Genomic DNA, 24,508 nt, shown 5'->3' with positions numbered 1-24,508 from the left:
TAATTACAAAAGTTAAGCACGATAATAAGAGCTAGAAAGACAAAGTGTCAGAAATCCTAATACTTACCCTACATTGCCATAGTGCAGTTTGAAAAGACGTTAGAAAGCACCTGTATGTGTTTGTTTTAGGGTGTATTTTCCAGAGTCCTTATGCTCTTTGCTCTCTGGTGTGGGTTGTGATCGAATCCATATCTCTCTGCTGACCTGTGAGTAAAAAGTAGTCACCCACACGTGTGCTTTCAACTGTCAGAATGGGGCGGTGTGTACAACAGGTTCCTTGCTCACAGTCGAGCCTACTTTGTTAGAGTCTGCCTTAATTTAGACCTCCACCTCTTCAGTAAAAGCTTCAGCACAATTAGAAATGGAATGTGGCAGCATTACCCAGATGTCAGGGTAGAATGTAAAGTAGTGAAGGCAGGCTCTTGTGTGTCTGCTTCATCCTGTGGTTGAAAATAAAAAGGGCTTTTAGAGTGCTACTTAATGAATAGTGTACATTTAAATAGCCATGAGCCGTAATTTGCAAAAGCATGAAAGGAAACAAAAGCTGCAAGTGCCAGAATGGGATTGAGGGCAGAGCAGCATTTGAGAAAGCAATGAAAAATTTGTGTTGATAAAATAGTTTTATTTGAGTAAAACATTATTTGAATTTTAGGACAGGATGATGTTGATATTTTGTGCATCTCTGGAATGTTATAGAGAGCTGTTTGCTATAAATTTAGTGTTACAGAGCAAATTGCATTTAAGTGGTGCTTATATTGTACATTTATCTGACTTTACAATAAAATAGATTATGGTAATTAAGATTATATTAAGATTACAGTAATTGGATTTCCCTAGATTTTTTTTTTCTGATGTTGTGTTTTCGTTATATAAATCAGGTAGAATGACTGCTGCTGCCTTTTTTTTTTTTAAACATTTGTTCATATAAGCAATTTATAAAGATTTGCTTAGCCAGTATCCTTTATTTGAAAAATTAGCTCCTTATCTAAAATGACTGTAGAATATGTGAATCTTGTTTGGATCCTAGTTAAAACAAACCAACTGTAAAATCGAAACAATCCAGAAAATTTAAAGACTGACTGAATATTTGATAGTAAAGAATTGTTAACTTTTTTATCATAATGGTATTGAGGTCATATTGGGGGGAGGGAGTCCTAATCTTTCAGCAACACACTGAAATATTTACAGATGAAATGGAAATCAAATAAAATGACTTTAAAACTAGTATCAGTAGTGAATAATTATAAAAAATTAACAAAAATTGGAAAGTACAAGAAAAAGCACTTTGGATGTTAGCAAAAAGAAAATTAAATTTAAAGAATTCACGTATTCAAACTGAACAGCAGTAGCAGCGTTAATAATAGAGCAGATTGCATTGCTAAAACATTAAAAGAAAACCCAAGCAGTTATACTCAGTTTGATGGGTTTTCTTGCAGACTGGTAGATTTCGTGCTCGTCACAGCAACTGCAGATACTAAGGAGCATTGTTAACCAAATTTGCTGTAGAATTTCCCAGCTGCCATTTGTGTTTTACCATTGCACAAATCCTCTTCAATTGATTAGTGGCTTTGGCCCCAGACTACCTTGAGGACCTTGATGTAGGTTGATGAATTCTTTCTGCAGGGTTGTTAGTGAGAAAAATTCCAGTTTGTCAATAGGTATAGTTATTTCTGTTAGTGATGATGCATAACATTGCTTGTGAATTTCCCAGGCAGTGGCTTGCAATCCAGAAGTTACGAAGCAAAATCCACAAGAAAGTAGATAGGAAAGCCAGCAAAGGAAGAAAACTTAGGTGAGTTATTTTTTAGAAAAATTTAACGTATGTTGTGTCTCTTCTTTTGGTATTTTGGCTATTATGTAATTTTTCTATTTCATAATTCTGCCTTTAAGGATCAGGAAAATAGCTAAAACAATATTTGAGACTTTTTTGGAACTTGGTTTTTCTGACTCTGAAATGAAAATATATTGGTTACTTTTTGTTCCGTTGTCGTGAATGGGTGGATGAAATAATATGTACATTTCCATGAAAGAGAAATAACAAGAAAACAAAGACAAGTAGTTGAAATTATCTTAGTTTTTAAAAATGATTTCTATAGAAAGTATAAAAATTTTATTTTAAGGTCTTATTTAGAATAGGATTACTGGTATATTGGTCCATTTTCATGATGCCATACATGTACATGGTATGCTAAAAAGATACAATGAAGGACTGCATAGAGTTTTAGCAATGTGCTTAAATGAAATGAGAAATATAATTTTTATGAGAAAATAAGAAAATTTCTGGCTGAAGGAGAGTCCTCAACCTTGTGAACTCTTTAAGGAGTTTTATATTAAGTGTATAGACCAAAGAAGGGGCAACAGTAGGGATCGACATTTCTGTACTTTTAAACTTAGATCCTTGTAACTGTGTGTGCGTGTGTGTGTGTGCGTGTGTAACGTAATATCATTTACACAAAGCCTCAGTGTCAAAGAAACTACTTGTTAATTTAGGTGCACATTGAAAAAATCTTAAACTCTTTGTGCTAGAACAGTCTTAGGCAGGTAGCTAATCCCAGGTCCTTATTTTAGTGCCTGTACTATCATTAATTTTCCTTTAGACAGATTGGGTTTATCTCATTTTAAGACCTTAGAGAAACAGATTTCACAGCTAACTAGTATTTAACAAATCATCAGGAAATGTTCCTTTTTCTTTAACTTGTGGAAATGCAGAGCAACTTTTCATTATCTTTTGATTCAAAGGCACTACTTCAATCTCAGCTTGAATTGTTATAATTTATACATTTTTATACATGTAAGTTTGTACATCTTCTTACTTCTCCAAGTTCATTTTTAGTGTGGTGGTTAAAAGCATGCCCTTGAGAGCCAGACTGCCTGAGTTTGAATCCCAGCTTTGACACTGACTAATTGTTACTTTGGACTGGACACTTAAACTCTCTGTGCCAGTTTTTTCATTTGTAAAATAGAGATGCTAATCCTACCTGCCTCGAAGTGTTGCTGTGAGGACTAAATGGGTAAGTGTGTGTGTAGCTCTTAGAACAGTGCCAGGTACACAGTAAGCTCTGTATACAGATTGATGCCACTATTACTACCATTAGTATTGCTATCATTATTCCAAGACTCCATCTGTTTCCTACTCCAGTTTTCACTTACTTTGTCTCTCATATGCCTCTCCTCTGTACCTACACCCTTCCCCAAGGATTTAAAAAAGAATGTTGTTAATATTGCTTTATAAGTGACTAGGCTGAATGATTACCTTATTCTTTAATTTTGAATTTAGATTTTTCCTCTAGTACTGTACTTTTAAAATTACAGCTTTATGCGGCCATCCATGTTCTCTAGAAGAAAGAGCCCAGGATTTTAAATCAGAAGACTTGGGTTCAAATCCTGGCTCTGTCTGGCTGTATGATTTTGGTTGTTCTTGATTTGCAGACCCTTACTTTTCTTAATGTACTTAGTGGTACGATAACCCTACTTTAGAGATTTGGTTTGAAGATTAATATAATACGTAAACATCTAGCATAGTAGGCATTCAAAAATGTTAGTTTCTTTGGTTTCTCTTGTGTTTATTTCTTGATATTTCTATTGCAAATATACCCAAAAAACCACCCCAGTGCTGTCGAAATATAGGCTTTCCAAAAGAATTGAGAGGAAAAAGCCGTTTCTACATTATTGTATTTTTATGAATTTGGGGACAAATAATTATATTTTTATGCCCCTTGAGGGCAAGAACTGTGCTGCTTTATCTTCTAAGACAATTCCAGACTTATTATCTGGAGTAGTGCTTGTAGACATTAGTCAGCCAGAAAATGATTTTAGATGATTATGATAGTAGTAAAATTAAAATGCTCATGAGGTAATGAGAAATGGCTGTAACTGTAAACATAAAATAGATTACAAAATCTAGATGAGTGTTAGAGAAGGAAGTACTTTCCTAGCATGGCAAATAACTTAGGAGAGCATGGGCCTGTTGTTTTGCAAATCAGAGTTGTTATTTATCAGGTTAAAAGATAAAACAGGATATTATTTGAATAACAACTGTTTTTGTTACATTAATTGATTAAACTAATCTCATTAAGCTGTTCATTAGAGATATGTGTCAATGAAATTATGTACTTTTTTTCTTGTGGTATTTGATAGTAATTGAGATCCCTGCAACCCCATATATTCAGGGGCATTTAAAATCTTATTTCAGCAACAGACAGGCAGGAGACAGACATTCTGTTTAAACAGGACTAAACATTAATATGGAGTCCTGCTAGTGCAGTGGCTAAGAGTTCTGCTGATAACTAAAACGTCAGCAGTTCAAATCCACTAGCTGCTCCTTGGAAACCCTATGGGGCAATTCCAATCTGTCCTATAGGGTTGCTATGAGTAGGTATCGACTAGATGGCAATAGGTTTAAACATTAATATATAATAAATGGTTTGAGTGCCCTTCCTGTTCTAGGAACCATGCTAGATCCTGGGTAAGACCCAGTCTGTCCTAGAGAAGTGTTTAGTCTATATTATTATATTTTTATGAATTTGGGGGACAAATAATTATATTTGTATGCCCCTTGAGGGCAAGAATTGTGCTACTTTATCTTTTAAGACAATTCCAAACTTACTATCTAGTATAGTGCTTGTAGACATTAGTCAACCAGAAAATGATTTTGGATGATTAGTGATAGTAGTAAAATTAAAGTGCTCATCAGGTAACGAGAAATGGCTGTAAGTATAAACATAAAGTAGGTTAAGAAATCAGGATGCGTGATACTGTGTGGTAGGCATAATCCTGGAGTAAGATTACCTGTCACAGATCGCAGGAGTCTAAGGAGACATCACCGCAAGGTGCAATGTGGGATCTAGATTAAATCCTGGAGAATGACTGCCTCACCCTGAGAATGCACACCGCTCAGGAAAACTTTCTATAAGATGCAACATCCACACTGAGCCTTGAGAGACCTGTAAGAGTCTAGTGAAAGCAAAAAGAACGTTTCCAAAAACACAGACTTGAGAGAGCACATGGCCCATTTTGGGAACTACAAGTACTTTATTTTGGCAGAGACTTAATGTGAGTATGGGGGAATGGCAGGAGATGAGGTTGTATGAGTGGGCAAGTGCTAGACTGTGGCTGTACTAAGAATTTTGTATTTCATTCCGTAGACGGTAGTCACTGAGAGATTTTAGGCAGAGGAACGTTGCCATCACATCTGCATTTTAGAAGGATAGTTCTAGGGGTTTTATAGAAATGGATTAGAATTTTATTAGAGCAAGGGCTGGAATGAGTAGGAGATGATGGACTGAGAGATATTTATGAGGGTAAGTAGTTGGTACTTAGGAGTGATGATAAACCAAAACCAAACCCAGTGCCGTCGAGTCAATTCCGAATCATAGCAACCCTATAGGACAGAGTAGAACTGCCCCATAGAGTTTCCAAGGAGCGCCTGGCGGATTCAAACTGCCGACCCTTTTGGTTAGCAGCTGTAGCACTTAACCACTATACCACCAGGGTTTCCAGGAGTGATGATAGGAGGAGTTAAAGAGAAGTGAGAAGGTTAGAGCGACTCCCAGGGTTTCTGATGGAACTGGATAGATTGTGGTATCATTCATTGGTATGTATAAAGAGAAGCTACAAAGAAGAAATCATTTGTTTTTTGAGGGAGAGAATAGAATAGGTTAAAAATACGTTGAATTTGACACAACTTTGAGAAAATCAAGTTAAGAGATTTTTGAGTCAAAAGAGGATATAGGTATTAGTCGATATTTTGGAAGCAGTTCCTATTTCCCAAGGAGTGTGTAGGGTGACAAGATCATACAGTGATAAGAACAGAACCCTGAGGAATGTGGATGTAATGGGAGAGACAGAAGAAGAGGAAGCAGTAAAGAATGCCAAGAAGGAATGGTCATTGAGCTGGAGGACAGGAGGGAGTGCTGTAAAGCGCAAGGAAGGGGAGTGTTTAATAAGGAATCAGAAGTGCTGGATGTGTCACAGAAATCAAGTAGGGTAGGGAAGTTTTATCTGTGATCACATTTCTCCAGGCATGAGATGCTATGGGTTATTGTAGAAGCCCAGAAAGTACAAACTAAGAAACTATACGTACTTAAAAGATATTAAGAATTTCTGCATAAACTTCTACTATCTTGACTGGTTTGTCTCATGAAAACCTTTTGGAATACAGTTGATGAACCATCAGAAGGTCATGTGCAATTCCAGTTATCAAATGTAGAGGGAAAAAGACAAACAAACCCATTGCTGTTGAGTTTATTCCGACTCATAGTGACCCCATAGCACAAAGTAGAACTGCCCCACAGGGTTTCCAAAGAGTGCCTGGTGGATTCGAACTGCTGACCTTAGCAGCTGTAGCTCTTAACCACTACGGTACCAGGGTTTCCAGGGGGTGTGGGAAATACAAAATCACCACTAGGCAACCACCACAGTAATCGTTGTTGCAAACTAGATCTACCAGTGGACGAAGATTGAGGAGAAATAGTTCATTTGCATGGCCTCAAAGTATCTCCCAAGGAATCTATCAGTTACAAAGGGAAAAACAGCAACTTTACAGCAGAGTAATCAGTAGATCCTACCTTAACCAAGTGCTCAAGATTAGCAACATCAGCAGTGAGACTTCTCTCTTCCTGTGTGTCTTCAGTAGAAGGACATAATGTCATTTTTGTGGTATTCTTGCCCAAAATGCAAACCTCAAAATACTCATGAAAAAACATCAGAAAAATCCAAATTGTGAAACATTCTACAAAATAACTGATTTTTACTCATCAAAAGTGTCAAGGTCATGAAAAACAAGGAGAACTGAGGACATAACAATCAATGTGAGATGCTAGATTGGATCCTGGAAGAGAAAAAGGACACTAGAGTAAAAATTGGGGAAATTTGAATGTGGTCTATAGTTCAATTAATAGTATTACCAATGTTAATTTCCTGGTTTTGATGACTGCCATGTGGTTATGTCATTTGCTAGCATTAAGGGAAGCTGAGTGAGGTGTATACTTTAAGTCTCTGTACTGTTTTTGCAATTTTTTTTATGTCTAAAATTACTGCAAAATAGTTTTTTTTTTTTTAAAAAAAAGCTCATGTGTTTTAATTATTTTTTGGTACTCGCCTGGCTCCCCTTGTGATTATAGATGTGAGGAATGTCGTCAGAATCAGAGAGTAATCTTTATTAATAGCAGTTGTAATAGCTGACTGGCATTTCTAGAACTGTCAGGCATTGTGCTGAGCAATTTATGCACAGAGGCAGAAAGAGTGAAGCTCTGAAGCCAGACTGAATAGGCTTGGAATCTGACTCTTCTACTTACTGGATTTGAGACCTTGAGCGCGTAACTTTATATCTCTCTGCTTCAGTTTCCTCATCTGTGAAAAGAGTGTGATAATAAGAGTCACATCTCATAGAGTTATCACACAGATTAAATGAGCTAATTCATCTAAAGCACTTAGAGAAATAACCCACCTGCGTTACATAGCTGGGAAGTAGTGAGCTGGGATTTATCTACATGGTCTGATTCCAGAGCTCATGTTTCTAACTCCTAGCTACTGAGTTGTTTCTCTGGGCAGGACCACCTGCCTGTGCAGGCACCAAAATGACATCTTGGCTATATTAGCACCCTGTCCTAAAGGATTAAACCAAGTGGCCCTGGCTAATTGAAAATATTATAAATATCTCCCTTAAATTAGACCTCAAGGAGGTCACTGATACTAGGTCCCACCAATGAGCAGTTTTTGCTCTCTGCTTGTGATAGGATTGAAAAGATAAGATTTTCATAAATGTTATAGCAAAGATCAACATTACCTTGTGAAAACAATAGTTTAAATGATAGTAGGTCAGTAGTTGCATCAGACTGGGCATGTTAACTTGCTAGTTGGCTACTAGAAGGTAATTTGTAAAAAAAGAAACATTTTTCTTTTTGGGTATAATTATAATTATTGATTATCAGCATTTTACTCAGCATTATATATAAGTGGATTTGATCATGATTTAATCAGGCCTTATCATTTAAAGCAATTAAACCTCGAGCCTTTAATAATGAGATGTCTTACTGTGTTGGTCTATTTTTCTGCAGCAAAATTACACTTATCTTTCCTTAGTGTGATTGGTTAAAGGCTTCTTAACACTAAAGCGTGTATCCATCCTCGGCAGCACTGAGACTAGATGAAAATGCATTGCATTAACTACATATTACTAAGTAGTCTTTTTAATCTGATTACTTTTTAAAGTCTTTCATCATACAGTTATTAGTTATTGGATATATTGTATTAAAGTATAAAGACACTCTATAAAACACTGCCATCCAATAAAAATTAATGCGAACCACATATATAGTTTTTAATTTTCTAGAAGCCACCTTAAAAAAGTAAAAAGAAGCAAATGAAATTAGTTTTAATAATGTGTTTCATTTAACCCAGTATGCCAAACTATTATTTCAGCGATCTGGTATTCTAAAAATTATTAGTGATATATTTTTTTTCATACCAAGCCTTCATAATCTGATGTGTGCCTTACAGTTATAGCCACATTTCAAGTGTTCAGTCATATGTGGTGAGTGGCCACTGCATTGGATAGCCAACCATAGAGTATAAAAAACAAACAAACCAAACCCATCACTGTTGAGTTGATTCAGACTCATAGATAGCCGATATTCTTTGTCCAGAAAGTGAATTAAACCTGTCTTTTTTTTTGGACACAACCAAGAAAAATATTCTTTTTTTCAGATGCATACTCAAGGCTTATGAAGCTTAAAGACATTAAAAAGCATTTATTAACAGTATTAATACTTTATATTTAAACAAAAGGGTTACTTGAGTATTTATACTCTTGTACTCTGGTGGTAATATACACAACCTGGAGTCCCTGAGTGGCACAAACGAATAAGCGCTTGACTGGTAGCTGAAAGGTTGGTGGGTCAAACCCACCCAGAGGCGTCTTGGAAGACAGGCCTGGTGATCTACTTCTGAAAGGTCACAACCTTGAAAACCCAATAGAGCAGCTCTACTCTGCACATATGGGGTCTTCATGAGTCAGGCTCTACTCAGGGGCAACTAACAGCAACAACAGGCAATTAAAATGACACAGATTTGGGCAGCTTTTTTGGCCCAGTCTTTCAATTTTAAATGTACATACTTTTAGATTCAGCAATTTTACATCTTGAAATTTCTCCCATAGAAATACGTGGACAAACTTATAATGACATGTATGATAATCTTCATTTTGTCATTGTTTGACATGGTTTAAAAAAGTGGGGGGAGGCAATATAAATGCCCATAAATAGAAGATTGATTAAATTATAATCCATTGACACAATGGAATATTCTGTAACCATGAAAAAGAATAGAATATGATAAGTGAAACCAAGAAAGCATAATGTAGAATATTAGGTATATTACAATCCTATTTTTATGATAAAATATTTATCAGCTTTATATTTGTTTGTACATGGAAAATGCTACAGCCAAACTTAACAGTTTTAATTAACAGCAATTATTTCTAGGGGCTAGAACTGCAGGGGACTTGCTGTTCTCTGTACATTTTAATTTTTATAATTAGGGAATAACACCAAACCCACTGCCGTCAAATCAATTCCAACTCATAGCGACCCTAGAGGATATAGTAGTACTGCCCCATAGAGTTTCCAAGGAGCGCCTGGAGGGAATAAAACAGACATTTTAAAAAAGCATGATGTACAAATTTTTTTGCATTATTATAATAGTAAGTGAAGAATTAGAAACAGAAGAAGTATAGATGTTCAACAATATGAAAATATATTATACTTCCACCCACAGCATTGTGTGCTGCCATTCACATACTGTTTATGGGACAATGTTTGCAATGCTAAGTGAAAAAATGAAATACAAAATTGTATTTATGTAACAGGATCACTGTAAAACAAACAGCTAATCAAAATGTTAATAATTGTTTATAGGTGGAGGGACTGTCTTTTTCTTTATGTGCTTTTTTTGTTTATTTTTCAAATTTTCTGTAATGAATTTCTACTTTCTCTGTTATTAGAATGATGTTTAAGGGTTAGCATATTGCTCAAGAACACAAGTGTATCTCCTCTTTTTTGGGGCTGTGATATAAATGACTCTGTGTTGAATTACTGCTATTTACAATGTGCTGTTATCAGACTTTTCCCCCATAGCATTAATGAAAAAGGGGAAAATCTGTTGGTGAGCGATAATATCTATGGATTGTCCCCTGTTCTACTCTGGAGCCAAATGTTCTGTGATCAGTGCTGGAGTTTTTGAGCTCATACAATGTGTTTCTTTTTCTAGGTTAGTAGTTAACTAATGTTGCTGCCTGTTTCTTCCCTGCTTTATTTAGGTTTCATGTCCTTAGCAAGCTGCTGAGCTTCATGGCACCTATTGACCATACTGCAATGAATGATGATGCCAGGTGAGTAATAGATTAATTAGATGCCTCAAATGGCTTCATGACAGTCTGATATTGACCTGTTCTACAGCCTGTCACCCTCTCCATTTTTTCTTATCAGTTAACCATTTGTCACTGGCATCATAGCAAGGACCGCTGTCACAACTTTTCACTCCCATAATTACTATAAAATCTAACCAAAAATTTCCGTAAGTCTCAGTGCTGTGTTGACTATTTTTTCAAACTTGTTTTTGTTGTTTTGCTTTCTTTTTAACTTGCCTAGGATATCTGAACTCTTCTCTAGGACAGAGGGGTCAGGACAGCACACATGCTTGCTTTATGTGTTTGGGGGTTTTGTACATGTGCTCTCCTTTTAAAAATGGCTCTAGAAATGTGCGTTATCGTATGTTAGTTTGTTGAGGTGGCTGTTCAGGATTTTTTATGATCTTTATACAGAAGAAATATGTGCTGACTTTATAAAGCTGAAACAAGATAGAAATGTATACAGACAAAAATGTGTGCTCATAATATTACAATTCAGAGATAGCCATTTTGTTAAGAATCATTCCATCTGTATTTATTGGTTGGCATCTACTATAATGAAGAGCTTTCACTTCTCTCCCATTTATTTACTCATTCATTTATTTATATTGGTATGGACTCATCATCTCCTATTTTATTCAGTGGGTTATAATCTATAACTGTCATTTATTTTGATGTTAAAATTGTTCCAGATTTGGCTAGTGGAAGCCCCTTCAAGTTGGCTTATGTCCTTTTGAGATGTCCCCATCATTCTTTGAGCACTTCCTTACTTTCTGGTACATCAAGATGTTCTAGACTCACACCTTCCCTGTTCTAGCCCTGGAATCAGTTTCTTGTCTCAGAAGCCCTGCTTCTTTTAGGTGGAGAATGGTATTTAGAAACCAAGATCTGGGTGCTAAGGGTGCTCATTGTTCCTGGGTATCATTGTTTCTAGACTCTCTGGCTAGGAAATATGTGTGTATACCCACACATATACATAAGAGAAAACCACTTCTAACATTTCAGAATATTTCTTTTCCATCTTTATTAGTCTATTTTTTTCTTTTTTATATAATTGAAATCATATTCCACTATTGTGAATTTTTCATTAAGTATTATGTATACTGTGACCATTTCATATCACTAAAATAATTCAAAAGTAATTTTAAATGATTGTCATATTTTTATAATATTTAATTCATCACTAATTGTTGGACATATAAATTGTTTTCAATTATCATTGTTGTAGGTAATACTTTGGTGGACATTTTTACATACAAATCTTTGCCAGGTAAAATTACTGGTTATAATACAGGTACATGTAGGTTCTGCTGGCGTTAGTCCTCAAACTACATTTAACCTTTTTATTTGAGAGTATTTAGTTTTCCACCAACCGCATTCAATTTTCTCCTTGCCTCAAAAGTGGTAGATCTGCAAGCTTAAATGGATGCAATTATTATTGACTTTTTATTTGGTTTGTTCAGTGATTATGGATGATTCTAAGTACATTTATGTCTGTGTTTGTGATCTCATATGCTCTCTTATACTTTGCAAGTTAATGCCTAGGCGGGGCTGTTTTTTTATTCATATCTGGATCCAGTTTGCTTTTAAAAGTTGTAGAAAAAAATGAATGCATGTTAGATTCTGTCCTGAATGACATGAAAAAAGAAAATCAACAAGAAGGGAAAACTAGATGCTTGAAACTAAACCAAATTCTTTAAGGTCGCATTGTCTCAGACATAAAGTAAAACCTGGTTTAAAAGAGGTTTTAAATAAAGAATAGGGACTATTTTTATGATTTTTATTTTAAATCCTAGGGGCATCTTTTGAATATAGTTGTCTTAGTCATCTAGTGCTGTTATAACAGAAATACCACTAGTGGATGGCTTTAACAAAGAGAAGTTTATTTCCTCACAGTAAGGTAGGCTGAAAGTCCAAATTCAGGACATCAACTCTAGGGGAAGACTTTCTGTGTTGGCTCTGGAGGAAGGTCCTTGTCATCAATGTTTCCCTGGACTAGGAGCTTCTCCACGCAGGAACCCCGAGTCCAGAGGACGTGCTCTGTGCCTGGCACTGCCTTCTTGGTGGTATGAGGTCCCCCATGTCCCTCTGCTTGCCTCTCTCTTTTATATCTCAGAAGAGATTGGCTTAAGACAACATCTTGTAGACCTCATCAATGTAACTGCCACTAATCCATCTCATTACATCATAGTGATAGGATTTATAACACATAGGAAAATCACATGAGATGACACAGTGGTAGACAATCATACAACACTGGGCACCATGACCTAGCTAAGTTGGCAGATATTTTTGGGGGACACAATTCAATCCATGACACTCTACCCTCTGACCCCCCAAAATTCACATCCCTGCCACATGCAAAACACATTTACCGGATCATATCATAGCAAAAGTCTTAAACCAACTTCAAGCCCAAAAACCAAAAATTCCTCTTCATCTGTGAAATCTAGAATAGAAGCTACCTGCTTCCAAAGTACAATGGTGTAACAGCCACAAGGTAGATATTTAAACTGGAGAGAAAGAAGGCATAACAGGCACCAGGCAAGTCAGCAGAACACATTATATTAGCCCTCAAGGCTTTGCAAATAATCCTCTGTTCTCTGAGAGAATTTACACAATGGCCCTGCCCTGCAGACTCTAGGTATTGGCCACACTCTCCAGATTCTGAGTGGAGACTCTGGGCTTCAGCCCCACCCTTCAGGCCCACTGGGATGGCAACTCTGCTCCCTCAGCTTTAGGCGCACCCTCTGAGTGGCAGCTCCACCCTTAGAAACAACAAAGGCCATGGCTCCACCCTTAGAAACAACAAAGGCCATGGCTCCACCCTTTGAAACCCCCAGAGGTCGTGGCCATACCTTTTGAGACTGAGGCAGCTTGGCTTCCTGTGTTCCTTGTCTCTTCAGCTTCTGCTTCCTGGTTTCTTGGCTCCTTGGCTCCTTGGGCCTCATGCCCGCATCTCCCTTGCTGGGGCAAGTGTTCCAAGGCACTGTAGCTCCACCAATAAGTGCCTGGAGACACCCCACTCTGCCAAAAAAGCCTCCTGTGCCAATGTACTCAGCTCTCTTGCTCCATGGATCAGCTCCGGTGCTGTGTGGTGCTGGTCCCCTGGTTCTGCTGCTGCTGATTCTCTGCTGCTGCCGGTCCTCTGCTGCTTCTCACCATCTGTGCCATCTCTGGTGTTAAAAGTTTTCCTTGCTTCCTTCTGAGTCCTCTATGCATTCACAGTTTCAAAACCACTTCCACATTTTAGGTATCTGTTAGAGCGGCACCCCACTCTTGGTACCAAATTCTGTCTTGGTCATCTAGTGCTGCTGTAACAGAAATATAACAAGTAGATGGCTTCAACAAACAAAAGTTTATTCTCTCACAGACTAGTAGGGTAGAAGTCCAATTTCAGGGCATCGGCTCCAGGGGAAGGCTTTCTCTGTCAGCTCTGGAGGAAAGTCTTTGTCATCAATCTTCCCATGGACTAGGAGCTTCTCAGCATAGGGACTAAAGGACATGTTATTCTCCTGGCTCTTGCTTCTTGATGGCATGAAGTCCCCATGTCTCTGTGCTCATTTCTCTCTTTTATATCTCAAAAGAGATTGGTTTAAGACACTGTCTAATCTTGTAGATCTCATCAATGTAACTGCCACTAATCCATCTCATTACATCATAGTGATAGGATTTACAACACACAGGGAGATCATATCAGATGACAAGGTGTTAGACAATCTTATAATACTGGGAATCATGACCTAGCCAAGTAGGCAGATATTTTGGGGGGATACAATCTAATCCATGACAACAGTATTAGTAGATCATTTGGACATTTGTTTCCTGTCATTCTTAATTGGGATTTTTCTTGAATCACCTGGTGCCCCAGAGGCACTTGGTTTTGCAGAATCTTATTTATTTATTCACATATAATTTTTTGAGTGTCTATATGTAGATAAGAATGATTTGAAAATGACTGTATTTAGGATTATCTTGTGCTTGGGCTCAAGAAACAAAACCCGACTACAGAGGCATAAGCAAATCGAAGTTTATTTTCCTGGCAAAATAATTCTAGGAGTGGTAGGCAATTGTTGGCAGTGGTTTTCACTTTCTATAATGTTAGGACCAACATCTCTTGGCTTTTCCCAGGTGGTTCCAAAATGTCTGCTGTAGCCATTCAAGGCAGGAAGAAGAGGGAAGGAGGGTGCCAACCATACGTGTTCTCTTTTCTCAGAAAAGTAAAAACTCTCCCAGAATTCTCTCAGTCAACTTTTTGTATCCTATTGGCCAGAGCTGTGTTACCTTGCCACCTCTAATAGAATAGGCATGGGAGAGGGAATTGGGAATGTGTTTGTTGGATAACAACCCTTGCGTCTACCACAGTGTTTCTGTGCCATTCAGTATTTATGGGGAAAAAGGTCACTCCTTGTGGACTGTCTGACTGCTGATCATCAACATTGTTCTGCAGCTGGTTTAATCACTTAACAAGGACTTTAATACAAGTCTTAGAGCCGGAGAACTGAGCATTTGTTTTTACCAGAGGGCACTCCATTTCCATTGTGTTTCCTAAGGACACAGGCAGACATCCACGTTACTGCTCATACTATGTAGTCTAAATAGACCAGATTAACCCATGGATAGAATAACTGGGTATTGACACTTTCTGTGTCTAGTATCAAAACTCCCAGGTTCACAGATTTAATGGTCTGACTGAGACCAGAGGAATCCTGGAGGTCATGGCCCCCAGACCCTTTCTTAGCCCAAGACAGGAACCATTCTTGAAGCCAACTCTTCAGACAGGGATTGGACTGGACTACAAGACAGAAAATGTTACTGGTGAGGAGTGGGCTTCTTGGATCAAGTAGACACATGAGACTATGTGGGCAGCTCCTGTCTGGAGTGGAGATGTGAAGGGCGAGGGGGACAGAAGCTGGCTAAATGGACATGGAAACACAAGGTGGAGAGAAGGAATGTGCTGTCTGTCTCATTAGGGGGAGAGCAGCTAAGAGTATCTAGCAAGGCATATATAAGGTTTTGTATGAGAGACTGATTTGATGTGTAAACTTTCACTTAAAGCACAATAAAAATTAAAAAAAAAAAAACTTCCAGGTTCAGTAGGCCTTCTCACTTTATCTTAAGTCAGAAGGAGGCAGTAGTAGCTTGGCCTATTTTGTTTTTCTTTAGAGAATTCCACAACTGGAAATAATATTACTACACAATTTTGTGTTTTTTTTTTTTTTAATTTTTATTGTGCTTTAAGTGAAAGTTTACAAATCAAGTCAATCTCTCACACAAAAACTTATATACACCTTGCTACGTACTCCCAGTTGCTCTCCCCATAATGAGACAGTCTGCTCCCTCCCTCCACTCTCTTTTCGTGTCTATTTCGCCAGCTTCTAACCCCCTCTACCCTCTCATCTCCCCTCCAGGCAGGAGATGCCAACATAGTCTCAAGTGTCCACCTGACCCAAGAAGCTCACTCCTCACCAGCATCCCTCTCCATCCCATTGTCCAGTCCAATCCCTGTCTGAAGGGTTAGCTTTGGGAATGGTTCCTGTCCTGGGCCAACAGAAGGTCTGGGGGCCATGACCACTGGGGGCCTTCTAGTCTCACTTAGACCATTAAGTCTGGTCTTTTTATGAGAATTTGGGGTCTGCATCCCACTGCTCTCCTGCTCCCTCAGGGGTTCTCTGTTGTTTTCCCTGTTAGGGATGCCATCGGTTGTAGCCGGGCTTGTCTTATTTTATACATTGTGCAACATCATCACTGAGGAATGGGAAGCTCCTAATTGTTAAAGTATCAGCATCACTGCGTACTGCTTTTCCACAACTGAGTAGTTTTACGTTGCTAAGTTAAAGATGCATCATATGGGGGGGGGGACATGAGTAGAGAATATTTTTATGATTTTGAGGTGGAGAAGGCCTTTATAAGCATGATACCAAGGGCAGAAACCATACTATGTCTGACTACATAAATGTCACCATTTTAAAAGACATCAAAAACAGAGTTAATCGGTAAATGACAAGCTGGAAAGAAAAAGTTCAGTGTATGACATATTTCATTCCTATGTGAAGAGTTTTTATAAATTTCTAAGAATATTTCAGTAGAAAAATGGGCAAAGCATGGAAGCAAACTGAAACTTCATGAAAGAAAAATCTCATATGGCCAGAAAACATAAAGACTTTTCACTTCATTAATCAGAGAAATATGTAGATTAAAATAATGAGAGTTCATTTTTTTCCCTCTTAAATTTAACAACATTAAAAGGCCTGGGAATCCCAGTGTTAATAGTGGTGTGAGGAGACAGGCACTTTCATATTCTGTGGTTGAGAATATAAATTGGTAAAATCTTTTTCAAGGGCTGTGTGTTCTAAATTTTTTATAAAGTATGTGAATTTGTTGACCCACAGTATCCACTTATAGGAATTGACCTAAGGATATTAGCACTAACAGTAAAAGTGTTTGCCCACGAATAAAAAGGAACCCTGGTGGAACAGTGGAGGTAAGCACTGCTGCTAATTGATAAAAGGTCAGTGGTTCAAACCCACTAACTCCTCCATGGGAGAAAAGACCTGGCGATCTGCTCCCATAAAGATTACAGCTTAGGAAACCCTATGGGGCAGTTCTACTCTGTGCTATAGGGTCGCTGTGAGTTGTAATTGACTCAACAGCACCCAACAGCAACAACCACCACCACGCACGGATAAGGGCATGCAGTGGGGATGAGTGAAGGGAGACTTTTGGTATTTTATTTGTTATACTGCTATTTGGCTTCAATATTTTGCCATGAGAATGGATTCAGATTAGTTGTCATTAAAAAAAATTAAAAAATAAGAAGCTCTGGAACCATTTATACCCAATTGTTCATGTTTATTGCTGGGTAGAGTAGAGTAGAAGACAATATTTTACTTTCTATTGTATTCTGTACTGTTTGAAGTTTTTACAGTAAGCTTGTATTATTTTTTAATCAACAAAAAATGAAGTTTTCATTGTGAAATTCTATATGAAACCCACTGCCGTCGAGTTGATTCTCATAGCGACCCTATAGAACAGAGTAGAACCGTCCTATATGGTTTCCAAGGAGCACCTGGTGGATTCGAACAGCAGACCTTTTGGTTAGCAGTTGTAGCTGTTAATCACTACGCCACCAGGTATAAATATATATATATATGCGCACCATAAAGAGGAGGTGTGAAGGTCCTGATTATTTCTGTACTGAAGTAGTTAAATGAAAAGTTTCTTCCTTGTGTTGGCTGTCCTGTGGAACATCAGGATAAAACTGTCTTTTTAAGACCTAAACCAAACCAAACCCAGTGCCTTCGAGTCAATTCCGACTCATAGGGACCCTATAGGACAGAATGGAACTGCACCATAGAGTTTCCAAGGAGTGCCTGGCGGATTCGAACTGCGAACCCTTTGGTTAACAGCCATAGCATGTAACCACTACACCACCAGGGTTTTCTTTTAAGACTTAGCTAACCTTTTTCCCAGCTCTTTTGATTTCTTGTTCCCAGCGGCAGCTCCACCTTTGGTGTTCCTAGCTTATCTAGGTCTGGAGAGAGAAGTCCTCCTCTTTTCCTTAGTTGGTGTCTTGGTTGGATTGATGCCCAGTGTTGGGATAGACAGGGGAGGGAGTGATGTTACTCATCGTTGAATCCCCACATCCCTTGTCCAGTTTGAGCTCGATACATTTGCACTGGGTTGAATTGAATTTAACCTGGTACATAGCTCTCAGTAAGGGAGAGAAAAGAGATCTTTAACACAGGGTATTGAAGTATCTTTAGCCAGGGCATGGGTGGTTCAGTGGTAGAATTCTTGGCCTTCCAGGCAATGCATCTCATACACAGCCACCACCTGTCTGTCATTGGAGGCTTGCGTGTTGCTATGATGCTGAACAGGTTTCAGCAAAGCTTCTAGACTAAGACAGACTAGGAAGAAAGGCTTGGCAATCTACTTCTGAAAATCAGCCAGTGAAAACCCTATGGATCACAATGGTCCGATCTGCTACTGATCGTGGGATGGCGCAGGACTGGGTAGCATTTAGCGCTTTCAGGCATGAGGTTGCCATGAGTCGGAGCCAACTCAATGTCAACGAACAACAGTGAAGAAGCACCTGGATTTCTCCTGTGGTGTGATCTGTATACTGCTATCTGTTAATATCTGTCGATATCCATTCTGCCCTCTTTTCTGGCACTAGGGGTTTTTCTCTTGAGGTAATCCATTAAAAAGCCCTCCTTTTATAATGCAAAGCAGTCCAGTTATGTCCCTGTGTTACCAGATTTCCCTTTTGGACATTTCCTTCTAGGTATACTTTGGATACTGGCTTTTTAATTACCTTCATGTGCCTTCAGGTATCTTTCTGTTGGTGAAAGTCTGAGGTAACCCCTGATACTTCTTTATGTGTGCGGTCCAGTAAAACTGTACTTGTCTCCATTCTGAGACAGGCAGGTGGTTTCAATGACATTCCAGAGAAATGTTCATTGTATTGAAAGAAAACAAAACAAAACAAGAAAATTCCATTTTGCCCACATAGTCACGTGTTTGCCTGCAAGGCAGGAGGTTACCACAAACCTGAAAAATCACTGGCTCGACTAAGCCCTTGAGACTCTTGGCACAGGGCAGTTCAGCTCCCAGAGCAGCTACTGTTGGCCCTTCAGGGTCATCTGTGCAAAGAAGGTGAGGTGTTATGTGAGACTGCAGTTAGTTTCAGCGGGCTAGGGTGGAGGAGAGCTTTGACATCTCATTGGTAGAGAACCCCTTTAAGCATATCGTTTTCCACAGGGCAAGCTGAGATGTTGCTGGCACGCTTTAAAGGCTTGCTGTTCACTTCTCTGACTATGGTAATTATTTTAAGCTTATCAAAGACGTTTTAGAGCAGAACTTACTTTACATGTTGTAAAACCCCTGGAGTCCTTTTAGACCAAGAGGAGTCTAAAGTAAACATTCAGATGTTCTCTTATTATGGTTTTAACAAAATGAGGAATTGGGGGGCTATGGAAATAATTTGTTTTTTTCCTGTGTTTTTTGACAGACCCTCTGAAGCAAACTTTTAAAGAAGTCATTCTTTTCCTTCTGTTATGTTAACGTAGGTCAGATAGTGCAATGCTGGTGTGACAAGTAGGAGACTAAATATCGACCTCTGAGAGGGGTAAAGATGTGTTTCACAAAACTGGCCACCCCCTCACACTTGGGAAAGGGAACCATGTGAACCGCGTACTCTGGCATGGACTCTGGTCTGAGCAGCACCAGTCAGCTTGCTGTATGCCAGAGAAAACTGGTGTTTTGCCTTGTATTACCTGCTGTTTCAGGGACGGGTTATTAGATGAATCTTATTATGGTTCTGGAGCCTTGGTGGTGCAGTGGTTAAGAGCTTGACTGCTAACCAGAAGGTCAACAGTTCAAATCCCCCAGCCACTCCTTGGAAACGCTGTGGGGCAGGTCTACTCTATCTTATAGCGTTGCTATGAGTTGGAATCCACTCGACGGCAACAGGCTTTTTTTTAATTTTAATTATGGTACTGTCCTGTAAAAGCATAGGTTATTACAATTTCTTAGGTAACTTTCTTATTACAAAGATGGTAGCAATATTAATGTTTTATAGGTACTCCATTCCTTTGCAAAAACTCAAATTCTCAACAGGATCAAGAATTTCAATTTTAGCTCTTTACTCCCCCCTCTCCGCCCCATAAAAAAAAAAAAAAAAAGGCAGTTTCTCCATTTCTTTTATGAAGCTGCTGGCATTAAAAAAGAACAAGGAGATGATCCTTTAATGCTAAGTACTAAGTACCAAATACATTATTGTTTTACATCTAGAGTTTTAGAAAAGAAATGTACAAATGTAATCCAGCTTTGTAAAGTGCTTTGTCAACATCACTGCCACGTTCCTGAGGTGCTTTGGTATAATAGAATTTGTACAGGCAATTTATCTTCAGCTTGCCATTTTTGTGTGTGGGTCTGCACCCTAAATATGGGCATATTCTTCCACTCTACTGACAATATTCTTTTCACCTAATTGGTAACCAGAGGTTACTTAAACCATTTTGACTTCCCTTTGCCTATGCCACTGTTTTATTTAATAGAAATATGCACTGAATCACGGTGAAATATCTTCGTGTACTTGCTCAACATTTGAGAGCGCATCAGCTAATAGCCCCAGAATTACCCTCCATAGAGCATTTTCTGTTGGTTAAAAACTTGCAAGCAAGAATGGCTGAGCTACAGATGTTTTCTCTGAGGCTTCTTATCTCCTAAGAAGACAAAGGTTATTCTGACAAGAGAAACAAGTCTGGGCAAATATGCAACATTGATCTAATCAGCAGGAACAAGAGCAATATTTTAACTGGTGCTACCTTTTACCGGCATCATTAAAGGTTCCCATTACTCTTTTATTAGAGGTTCCCTCTCTTCCTTATCAGATTACAGAATGAACATAACTCATGGCAGTGATTTGATCTCTCGTTAAAGAGGATTACAGCTTTGTATTAACTCGGATTGACACAGTTTATAATTCGCTTGTTGATACTCAGATGGGAGATGTCACATGTCTGACCCCCCAGCAGTGCTGAGGGGAAAGGTCCCCCATATATCATCATTAAAGATGGCGTCCAACACAGAGATAGGAGGCATGGAGCCTTCCTCCTCCAGGAATGTCAGAAAGGGCAAAGGAAACACTCTCAAGTTCAAACCTGAGACTTTGGCCAGAGTTTTAAAAATGGATTGAAAAGAAAACACTGCTGTTGTTTTCTTGGTTTCGCTAATTTGCTACTGTTCTGTTTTATACGATTCTAGAGAATTTGCATTCTCAGACTAAAGTCTTGGTACCAAACGGAGGTAAAGAAGAGCCCATCTTCTAGAAAGAGATCGTAGGTGCTGAACAGACACGTCCTTCCTCAGAATGGGGCTTCTTGAGTATATTTCTCTTTTCTGAAATCACATTCCAGTAGTTTCTTCCAAGAGTTATAAACCCTTCTTATCTGAAAGAATATTTCACATTCTTTAAAATGAGTATAAATGCTTCCCTTAAGGATTTATGGTTTTTAATTTCCTTTATTTTATTATTACTGTTTTTCTAAATATGTCATAATAGTTTATAGATATTGTATTAATTACAAAGAAGTCACTTGCAAATAGGGAGGTAATACCTAAATGTTTTCTACCTTTATTTATGTTATCCATTCATACCTTGGAGCCCTGGTGGCGCAGTGGTTAAGCATTTGACTGATAACCAAAAGGTTGGCAGTTCAAATCTACCAGCTGCTCCTCGGAAACCCCATGGGGCAGTTCTGTAGTGTTACCATAAGTCGGAATCGACTCAGTGGCAACAGGTTTGGTTTGGTTTGGTTTCTTCATATCTTCTTATTAACAGATTTCCCACAGTGATCACGGAGCTAGCATTAGGTTGCTAAGATAAAAAAAACCCTAAGATAGGTAGCATTTATTCTTTGCTCTGATTTACCCACCTTAAGTCTGTCACCCTATTTCTGATTGGCAATGAAATGACATAGAATAATCTCACATTTCACATACTGAGCATTTACTATATGCCAGGCACTGCACTAAGCCCTTCTTGTACATGTTCATTCAGTTCTTAAAAGAAACCAGTGAAGTGGTTGTCATTATCTGTGCTTCACAGATAAGGATACTGAGGCATGGAGAAATTAAGTAACTTGTGCATGCTAAACGGCAAGTAGTGGAGCTGGTGTTTGCATCCAGGAGTGTGACTCCTAACCCTGCCGCTGCTTCCAAGAAATCAGCAAGCTTTTTAGGAGTGTGTGGGAGTCATGTGCCAGAGGGAAGCCCCTCCCCCTCCTCCCAGTACACACACGGCCTTTCCATCAATTAAAAATTTGTTTGGATTCAAATGCTTTTTCTTCCCTCCTTCTCTCCCTCCCTTTCTTTCTTTTGTAATAGAGACTTTCTATAGAGGAGGTTTTGCTAATCATTTGTTCACATTTTCATATGAATCACTGAATTCTCAAACCCATTCTCATGAATGATTATATCATTCTTCTGATTACAGAGATCCTAAACCTCAGGCTCATAGGATCACCATGAGTCAGAACAAACTGTTGGCCCGTAGCAACTACGAACCTCAGAACTATCTTTGAAGCTCGATCTAGTATATTCAGTCCGTTTACTCTTACAGTTCTGTCATTCTCAGGCACCTGTCACCTACTTTGTTTAGACACAATATCTTTTTTCCCTGTAATTAAAAACAATTTATGGAAGAAAATTTGGAAAATACAGAAAAGATAAATTAATCTGTCATCCTGCTATTGACAGTTGAACATGATTAAAACTTTTGTTTTCTTGAAGATTTTTTTATGTGTATGTATTTTAATCAGATACATACATATGTGTTTGAATCCTTTTCCCCCCAGCTAACTTTATATTATAAGCATTTTTAATGCCATTAAATTTTTTTATTTTGTTGTTGTTGAGAATATATGCAGCAAAACATATACCAGTTCAGCTGTTTCTACGTGTACAGTTTAGTGACATTGATGACATTATTTGAGTTGTACATCCATTCTCAGCCTCCTTTTTGAGTTTATCCTCTCCCATTGACATACACTCACTGCCCACTAAGGCTCATATCTAATCTTTTGAGTTGCTGTTGTCAATTTGATTCCATATCCCACCACCCACTGCCGTCGAGTCACTTTCCGACTCATAGCGACCCTATAGGACAGAGTAGAACTGCCCCACAGAGTTTCCAAGGAGCCCCTGGCAGATTCAAACTGCCAACCTCTTGGTTAGCAGGCTTAGTGCTTAACCACTACGCCACCTGGGTTTTCTGATCCCGTATAGATAGCTCTTAAAAGAGCTTAATGCTCAAGGCAGACTGTTTTGTGTGTGTGTGTGTGTGTGTGTGTGTGTGTGCGCGCCTTAAGTGAAAGTTTACAAATGAAGTCAGACTCTTATACAAAAATTTATATATACTTTGCCATATTACTCCTAGTTGCTCTCCCCCTAATGAGACAGCACACTCCTTTCCTCTACTCTTTCTTTTAGTGTCCATTCGGCCAGCTTCTGATCCCCCGTAAGGCAGACATTTTTTACTAGTTAAGCTAAACTATTGTTGGGTTTTAAGAAGACTTCAGGGGATATTTTTGGCTTAAGTTTTAAAGATTATCTCAGGACAATAGTTTCAGGGGCTCACCTAGCCTCTGTGGCTCCAGAAAGTCTAGAGTCCATGAGAATTTGAAATTTGATCCAGATTCTTAATTATTTTTAAAAGCAGTTTAGTAACTTTATAATGTTCTATTAAGGAATATTTATTATTTATTGTTGGACATTTAGGTGGTTTCTGGTTGTTTTTACTTCTGTTTAAGTAATACTGCAGTGAGCGTATTTGTACTGTGTTCTGTGAACTACATTCTAGTTTTTGCTTGTGTCTTTAGAATATGTTCTTAGAAGGGTAACTCTTCTGTCAAAAGTGCAAACTAATAATTCTTGATGATTTTTACTAATGTACATACCCTCTCTGCCCCCAGCTGAGGCTTATGTCATTGTACCTTTGCTAATATGGAGAGTTTTAAAAAGATTTTCTAATTCGATATGCTGAAAGGCATTTATTATTTATAAGTAAATAATAAATTTATTTAAATGCCACCTTATTGAACACCTGCATTGTGCTAGGCACTGAACTAAGTACCTAACGTTTATTTTATTATTTAATAGTAAATTTGAATATATATTTGTTAATTGTATTTCTGTTTGTATTCTTTGCTTTTCTATGAGTTTTTCTTTTCAGTTTGTATATGTTCTATATGATGGTTATACCCCATATTTCATGTTTTTTGTAGATATTTTTTCCATTTTGCATGTCTGTTGATGTCAATTATTTTTATTGGTCGTATATAAATTTTACTTTTTTTATGTAGCCAAATATATAAAAACTTTTTTTCTTTTGGGTATTTTTCATGGCTTTTATACTTAGACAATCTCTCCTATATCCCAGGATCAGTTATTCACCTATAATTTCCCTTAGTTTTGTCTAATTTCCTTTCTTACTGTTAATCTATTTAGAACTCTGTTTTAATATATTATTCAATGGTCTATACTTCGTATTTCTACTGCTGCTTCTTCAGTTCAGTCTTTTTTTTTCCCACTTCCAGA

At 38.1% G+C, this 24,508-nt stretch overlaps 1 protein-coding gene across 4 annotated transcripts in view; it reads left to right on the top strand.

Moving 5' to 3' along the window:
- The window catches only part of AATF (apoptosis antagonizing transcription factor), a 115,692-nt gene that overhangs the window by 77,695 nt on the left and 13,489 nt on the right, over positions 1–24,508 (top strand). For 3 of the 4 annotated variants that reach the window (XR_007513992.1, XR_007513991.1, XM_049859455.1), the window contains 2 exons: positions 1,712–1,792; positions 10,316–10,387. Coding sequence is in view for 2 of the 4 variants with exons in the window: in XM_049859455.1 (XP_049715412.1) it covers positions 1,712–1,792; positions 10,316–10,387 (153 nt within the window). In the remaining 2 variants the exon portion in view is untranslated. Of the gene's footprint in view, positions 1–1,711; positions 1,793–10,315; positions 10,392–24,508 lie in introns of those variants that run through there. The other variant, XM_049859456.1, reaches the window with a different exon arrangement.

The sequence above is a fragment of the Elephas maximus genome, chromosome 19 (assembly GCF_024166365.1).
Source record: "Elephas maximus indicus isolate mEleMax1 chromosome 19, mEleMax1 primary haplotype, whole genome shotgun sequence".
Classification (NCBI taxonomy): domain Eukaryota; kingdom Metazoa; phylum Chordata; class Mammalia; order Proboscidea; family Elephantidae; genus Elephas; species Elephas maximus.
Note: the sequence above shows the minus strand (reverse complement) of the source record. Positions and strands in the feature narration are given on the sequence as shown.